The 7,561-nt window shown below is 55.1% G+C and overlaps 3 protein-coding genes across 3 annotated transcripts; all 3 read left to right on the forward strand.

The window, feature by feature from the left end:
- Positions 1-1,332: 1,332 nt before the first annotated feature.
- E0L32_010970 (uncharacterized protein) lies at positions 1,333-1,566 on the forward strand (the record flags this gene model as incomplete). Its single annotated transcript, XM_031133646.1, has 1 exon — positions 1,333-1,566. The coding sequence occupies one exon, from the start codon at positions 1,333-1,335 to the stop codon at positions 1,564-1,566; it is 234 nt and encodes a 77-aa protein (XP_030988786.1).
- Positions 1,567-3,683: 2,117 nt separating this feature from the next.
- E0L32_010971 (uncharacterized protein) lies at positions 3,684-5,382 on the forward strand (the record flags this gene model as incomplete). The annotated part of the gene is made up of 4 exons (XM_031133647.1): positions 3,684-3,984; positions 4,094-4,710; positions 4,779-5,297; positions 5,353-5,382. 4 exons carry the CDS (start codon positions 3,684-3,686, stop codon positions 5,380-5,382), a joined length of 1,467 nt encoding a protein of 488 aa, XP_030988787.1.
- Positions 5,383-5,986: 604 nt separating this feature from the next.
- E0L32_010972 (uncharacterized protein) lies at positions 5,987-7,354 on the forward strand (the record flags this gene model as incomplete). The annotated part of the gene is made up of 1 exon (XM_031133648.1): positions 5,987-7,354. The coding sequence occupies one exon, from the start codon at positions 5,987-5,989 to the stop codon at positions 7,352-7,354; it is 1,368 nt and encodes a 455-aa protein (XP_030988788.1).
- Between the last annotated feature and the right edge of the window lie 207 nt (positions 7,355-7,561).

Consider the following 7,561-nt stretch of genomic DNA (forward strand, 5'->3'; position numbering starts at 1 on the left):
AGAAGCACTATTGTATGCGGTTGACAAGTCAGAGGGCCGCACCGCATCTTGCGCCGGTGATCAACGAGAACGCCGTGCCGGTGATTCGACGAGGACGAACTCGCTTCCATATCAGAGCGCTGTGGAGGGCGAATGCGACCACCCACACATCATTTCGACCAGGTTGTGGGGAAAGCCAAATGCTAGGTAGGGACGATACCACGTGTGTAGCTCGACCATCTACTCGTGTAGCAAGAGTCCCAACTTGTCACCTCGCCCAGCATCGTGGTGCAGAAGATGCACGCACCCAAACCAGCGGGCGGATGAGTAAAGCCAAGGCCTCCCATTCTTCTCATCGTTGGTGGCGCACCCCGCTGGCCTCGCTCGTATGATGAGTGCAGATGTGTCAACGCCTCACGGTTCTCGACCGTCAATCTCCCGTCACAGCGGCCCTCATTTGACGCCATTCGGTTGACCAGCGTGGTCAGGATGCAGGTCGACTTGTGCCGGGGCCAATCCGGCGCACCAAGGAGCGGAGCAGGGGATCGAGATCCCCAGGAAACATTATCGTCAGCGCCCACAATCCACAATACGAGGGGCGCACAAACGAACATGTGCGAGCTTTGGTGCATGTCAGAGCTGCAGCTCGGCCCGATCATTGGACACGCCCTGGTATTTGTCCTTTTGATGTGTGCTGCTACTCCGTACGTCTCCAAAGGGTCAGCCATTTCATGTCACATTCGTTGGTGCGTGCCGGCCCGGGTGACGAGGACCGGTGCCGGAGGTGGGTGTCGCGGGCGCTGGACCCTGCAGCTGGCTGAGTGGAGAAGATCCCTGTCGCCACTGTACACACACACACACACACAACTTCAAAAAGGGCTGCCCGTCCTCCCCTCCCCTTCTTCTTGATGATGTTTCTCTAAGCACCCAAAACCCCGAACCGACCCCGTCGAAAGACGTCCCGCCATCGACGGACACGGCCATTGCGCGGACGACACGCTGTTATTAGACAGCTCGTTCACGCGTGGTCTGACCCGAGGACACACCTCCTGGTCGAACACAAGCAGATCCGAAGAGCGTAATCCAATGGCAAGATAGGCAATGATTTAATACCAGGGACAAACATTTACTCCGAGCAAAAGACACCTTCATCTTGGGAGGCTCAATCACAACGGGTTCCAGCCCGAATGCTCCGACACGAAGAACAACACTATCCACTCACACAGCCGATCTTGCGGCTTGGACTGCGGGTGTAGGCGTCTACCGGGGGCTCTCACACACCAGTTGAGGCAGGAGAAGGAGAAAACACAAAAAGAAAGGGTGAAGAAAAAAAAACGAAAGAGAATACGCAAGATGTGCACCCAGATCAACAACCTGTTCACGTGCGGACACCGGGGCTTCCGCAAGTTTGACAACTGCCCCCAGTTCGGCAAGACCTGCTTCGGCGCCGGCGGCAAGCACCGCGACGACGTCATCCAAGACCTCTGCCGCGACTGCAAGCTCCGCGCCCACGACGCCCGGAGCAGCCCCGCCCGCAAGGACCCCTGGTGGGAGGACGACCCGTGGAAGCACAAGCGCAAGGGGTGACCCTGCTCGAGGTCTTTGGTATGGCTTGTCTGGGGTTTGCGTTGATGCTGTGTGTCACCTGAGCGGCCCTTCCAGGGAAGGATCTGAGAGGCGCTCGTTGTTGTGGCACCGTACCCTGAATCTGATGATCTTGTGCAATGGCTTCGTTTATAAAGGAGTGGGAAGAAGGCGAGTTTCAAAGCAGGAATGCACTTGCGATGCCTTGCGGTATTACGAAGTTTACGACCGGATACGATTCACACGAGCTTTCTTTTTCTTTTTCTAGAGACTTCAATACGCACAACTTGAATGATCCCACCCAGCATCTCTACGAGTTTTCCTAATCCTGACTGCTCTTAGAAAACATGTATGCTGATGAGGGAACACTTGTTCTCCTCTTCCTCACAATGGCCTGGTAAACCTCACGGTTGCGTTCCGCACCATATGTCTATGTCGTCTGTATCTACCTCGAGACTATGCGGTCTGCTCTTGCCCATCACACTCCCCGCCGGTATGTCTATCATCCCACAAGCCCACGGGTATGGATGTTCCTCGTCTGCATCCTCATTCGAAGCCTGGCACGATGTCCCTGTTGAGCTTCATCTTGGTTAATCATATGAGCACGTACTCTCCTCCTTTCGCAGCAATTGCTCAGCTGCGGAGCGACACAAAAGCGCAGCCTGTCTCTCTAATCTAGCGTTTGCCAGTCCAACCTCCCGATGTCACCTTGAGGGCCATTCATAGTCATACTGGCCGGAGGGGCGGCTGGAATACCTGAATTCCTCGATGAGATATATGATGTCGTGTAAGATATACCAAGCGTTTGCAAGAGAGAATCTGATCCGGTCCCTATTGAAGAGGAGGGCAGCACGGTTGAGAAAGGCATCAGGCGTGATTTTGGATGACTGAATCTATGGGTCTGCAAAGGGGGCCGCTCTCTGGGCGTGGTTACTAGAGCAGGGGGACATTGTGACAACTACTTTGCTGAGGAGGGCATTCTTGATCAGTATAGTACCTTACGTGATCACGGAGCTGTCGTATCTTTCGCTGTTTTTCGTAGGCACTCTAGCACCGTCTATCCCTAGACCTGGGGATTTGTATCCATTCACCAAGAGAGAGTCTAAATCGACTACCTGGTGTGATCACCACCGTGCCCTCACTAGTAATGCATACCCTGGGCCTATACCTAACTGGAAGCGAGGATACCTTGATTCCGACCCTCTCTGAGAGGCTGTCTCGATCCACTCTTGACACTGCGCTATCATGACTAATTCCCAGAAATACTCACGATCCATCAAGCCCATTAGTTTGAGCTAGTGGGATAGCCCTTGCGAATTTGCTGAGCAAGGATAAGCATTGTTAGCAGGGACTCCGACTGCCAGGGAGGCATCCCAATCCTGGGGACTTACAATTGCCGATTAGGGACGGCCAAGGGGCCTCGCCGAGCACTGTCGGAAGAGGCACCGCCGGCACCGGACGCTGATCAACGCCAGAACCCCACAAGGTAGCATTCGCGTCTGTAGGGCGACCCGGATCTAGCGAACCAGAGGTTGGCCTTTTGCAGACCAGTTTATTGAAAATCCGGGGGACTGCATTTTCCCACGAGCTTGGCGACACCAACGGGCCCCGTCTCACTCAACGTTGAAGGGGAACAAAGTCGAGATATCTTACCTCTTACGATAGTGTACCATACCTAGACGAGAATTCTCGAAAGATATCGTGCCAATAACTTGGTCTTATCTTTTAGAATCATGAGCCATTCGCGGCCGAGTTTCGGGCCCGATCTCCACCCTCAGAACCTACATGTGGTGGTGGTGGAGGGGATAATGATCTCCGGTCCCGCACATCTCAAAGCTACCTAGCCACCATTTCGCCCTGGGGATGTCAGTGCTTGCTTGCCCAGTGGCATTTCGCCGCTTTCCAATCCCCGGCCTGTGCCCGGAAAGTGGCTACGTCTTGATTTCTCATCATTCTGATTCCCCATCCTGTTCATACCGCTGTCTGTGAAGGTTTGTCATGCTGGGCCGGGTAGTTCTCATGTCCATCTTTTATTTTTGTAAGAATAGCTTCGTGTCAGAGCTGTCGCTTGGAACCAGCTGTACAGGTCTTTTGTTGTCCTTGGGAGATGACTTCTGAAGATGGTTTCTCCAGAATCAAAACGCAATGAATCATCAGTCGACCTGGAAAAGGCTGACTCGTCCATTGGTGATTCGGACCTGATACGGCGTATTTCTACCGAACATCTAGATGACACCGCACACGCCACTGACCTTGCAGAGAAGCCCCAGTTCCATCGTGACGATGACCCTGAATTGCAGGATGTTGAGGTTCTCGGCGAAGCGGCAGGGCTGGGGAGCGGGATTGCTAGCAGGGTGTCGACACGGAACAGTCAAGCGACACTCGCGCCGCCGGACGGAGGACTGATGGCTTGGTCTATGTGTAAGTTCGCCCGCTGGAATTTAGGGAGACTTGATCGAGAATGATGGAAATCATGGTCACCGGCATGCCTTGCACGAGTTACAGAGCTGATTGCATCCGGATGGGATAGGTCTCTGCGCACATGTCGTCATCGCCAACACCTGGGGAGTCATCAACTCCTTCGGCATATTTCAAGCCTACTACACAGACTTTCTCGGCATCTCTCCGTCGGCAATATCGTGGATCGGCGCCGTGCAGAACTTCCTCGGCTACGCTCTGGCCATGTTCAGCGGCCGCATGAGCGACGCTGGGTACTTCCGCCTGACCCTCCTGATCGGATCAGTGCTCCTGGTCTTGGGCGGGATCACCATGTCCTTCTCCCACACTTACTGGCAGTTGATGGTGACGCAGGGCGTGCTCATGGGATTGGGCGCTGGCTTCCTCTGCTGCCCCATCATGTCGGTCACGTCGACATATTTCTCCTCCAAGAGAACCATCGCCGTCGCACTTGTGACCTGTGGAAACGTGACTGGCGGCCTTATATATCCGGTCATGGCGCGGCAACTTCTCCCCAGCGTCGGCTTCGGCTGGTCCATCCGGGCTATCACCTTTATGCAGGCGGCGAGCCTGTGCATTGTGCTCCTCGTCGCCCGAGCAAGAGTCAAACCCGACACCACCGCACCCATGGTCGACTTCTCAGCCTTGAAGGAGTCAGAGTTTAGCTTCTACACCTTTGGCATGTTCTTTGTGAGACCTCCTAGCCCACAGCCTTCGAGCAATGTACACAACACTGACGTTGGAGTTCACGCATGCAGGCTTTCTCGGGGCTCTACGTCAGCCTTTACTACTTCTCGCAGTACAGCCGCACCGCCGTACACCCGAACCTCTCGTACCAAGACTCGCTCAACCTCATCCTGATCTTCAACGGGCTCAGCCTCGTCGGCCGCCTGATCCCAAGCTACCTGGCCGACCGCGTCGGCGCCGTCAACATCATGGCGCCCACCGTCTTCGCGATATGCGCCCTCACGTTCGGCTGGATCGGCGTGCGGACGACCGCGGGCATCTACTCGTGGATCGTGGTCGACGCCATGGTCTGCGGGTCGCAGATGGGCCTCTTCCCGGGCGGGATCGCGTCGCTGACCACCGACCTGCGCAAGATTGGCGTCCGGATGGGCACGGCCTTTGCCGTCTGCGCATTCTCGGTGCTCGTGGGCCCGCCGGTCGCCGGGGCCATCCTCTCGAGCATGGCGGGGCGGTATGTCGGCGTGCAGGCGTACAGCGGTGCGTTGCTGTTTGTAGGCGGCTGCTTCGTGTCGGGGGCCAAGATTGCGAGGGTGAGGAGGACGGGGCAGAAGTGGACAGCGAAGATATGATGGGCACTGTACGCAGACCGAGTCAAGCGAGGATCAGAACAGTTGACGGAAGTTCACCGGGAGGTACCTCGATGTTAACAATCCATTTCCTTGCTCTGGGATTTGTAAGGACTATCCGACTCCCTAAAACCGAATGAGCCTGATGGATAGCCAAGTGCTTCTTTGGCAAGCCCTTCAACGAACCTGACTAGCACTTGCATGTTAGGGAGGAGAGGTCTAGCAGACCTTTCTTTCTGAAACAAAGGTGGATCAGGACACCAGAGGCACAGGACGAATCATATATATGTGGAGGTTCGATCAATGATGAAAAGTCACTGTTACGAATCACCGCGCTGCGTTCCTAGAGTGTTGAGTTGGCTGCAGCGGGAGGGAGACTGGCATGGTGCCTCCAGCAGTGACACGAGTAGAACCACTTTAAGGATTTGGGCAGAGGCTAAGACAAGCAAATCAAAAGGCTCACAAACTGCATGAATTTGTGCATAATCGTCCCCACCCGCAACGATGGTGCCCAACGGTACGACTTGAGCCCTTGCTTCTTTCATACAAGTACATACAGCAACTCCGCCGCTGCAACCCCCACCGCCGACAGCTCTTTCACTCCATCTGGAAATTAGCTCCGATTTATTATCACGCAACAATTATCTGCCATGATGAACAACGAAACGACCGAGACATGCATGTTCTTCATAGACGACTCCAACATTTGGATCGAGGCGCAAAAGTTCGCGGCGTCGGGCAACAGCCACATGCCCAAGCTGACCGACAGCGACCGGGACCCGCGCCTCCGCATCGACGTCGGCAAACTGATCGACACGCTCCGCAAGGACCGCGTCCAGGGCCGGTCCTTCCTCTACGGGTCCCGGCCGCCCCCGAACGACTCGGTGTGGAAAGCGTACGAAAAGTTCAGGTTCCAGACCAAGATCTACGACCGGTCCCAGGGCGGCAAGGAGAAAGAAGTCGATAATTCCATGGCCACGGACCTCAGCTCCGAGGCTACCGAGCTCAGCATCAGAGCCGAGTATGACCCCAAGGTGATGAAGCAGAAGAACGAGACGGTCTTTGTCGCAATCACGGGAGATCGTGACATGCTGCCCGCGATTAAGAAAGTACTGAAACACGAGATCCGGGTGGAGCTCTGGGCCTGGAGGTCGGGCATCTCCAAAGACTACCAGAGATTGAGTTACGACAATAGCCTCCTGTCCGTAGAGTTTATGGATGGGATCTTCGGTATGATTTCGTTCACCAACTTCCAGTCCACCCGCCAAAACAAGTCGAACCACGTCGACCCCGGCCAGGCCATCGTGCTTTGCGAATTTGGTGACCTGAGCCTGAATGACATCGAACATTTCATCTGCGACCAGCTTCTCCAGCTAGGTCGTCTGTTCTACATCACCCGCTCGCAGACAGAGACCGAGATGTTCGTCGAGTTCCCCAAGGTCGAGAATATCGAGGCGATGGTTCTGAAAGCTGGAGAATTATTCGACGGCATACTGAAAGTGCGGTCCTGGCCAGAGTACGCGAACAGTGCCAACAAGAACCTACCGGTCTTGGTCGAGACGAGCAACATGTATACGCCATTGACGGGGGAGAATGGGCAATTTGCAACCACCGCCTCACCGAAAGGAGGATACAGGGCTCTCAATGGACTTGGGGTCAGTGACTCTGGGGAGATACAAGGCCTGAAAGACCCCGACAACAACGACGGCTGGCAGACCGTCGCCCGGTCCGACCTCGGCAAGGATCATCGGCGTGGCCTGCGCCAGACTCAGAGATGCCCCGAGCGCATCCGTTGCAAGAAGAGGGGAGAATGTGGGTACCGACACACTGACGAGGAGCGCGATCTGTTTCGAGACATGCCCAACCAGAACTTTGGGCTGTGGAAGACAAAGGCGTGCAACAACGTCCCGTATTGCCGCCGCGGCAAGCGATGCGGGTTTGCTCATAGCGCAGCCGAAGCATGGTGCCTTAGGTGTCGTCTGGAGGGTCACTACACAGAGAAATGTCGGTATAAAGGCTAGAAGCTGGGCGATAGAGTGGGTGGCTGGAATCACGGGCAGGGTTACACATTTTGAGTCTGGCATATCGCATTCTTCATTTTGATTCCCTGTGATTGGTTTGGTATTGTGACTTGTGTTAATAAATGAGAGAGACATTATCTATACGACGCGCATCAAGTGACGCCCATCCCGAAACTCGTCGCACGGCACCTGCAGTCAGATACTGTA

Source organism: Thyridium curvatum (genome assembly GCF_004353045.1).
Source record: "Thyridium curvatum strain D216 chromosome Unknown NODE_95_length_149896_cov_80.229921, whole genome shotgun sequence".
In the NCBI taxonomy this organism is placed as follows: Eukaryota; Fungi; Ascomycota; class Sordariomycetes; order Thyridiales; family Thyridiaceae; genus Thyridium; species Thyridium curvatum.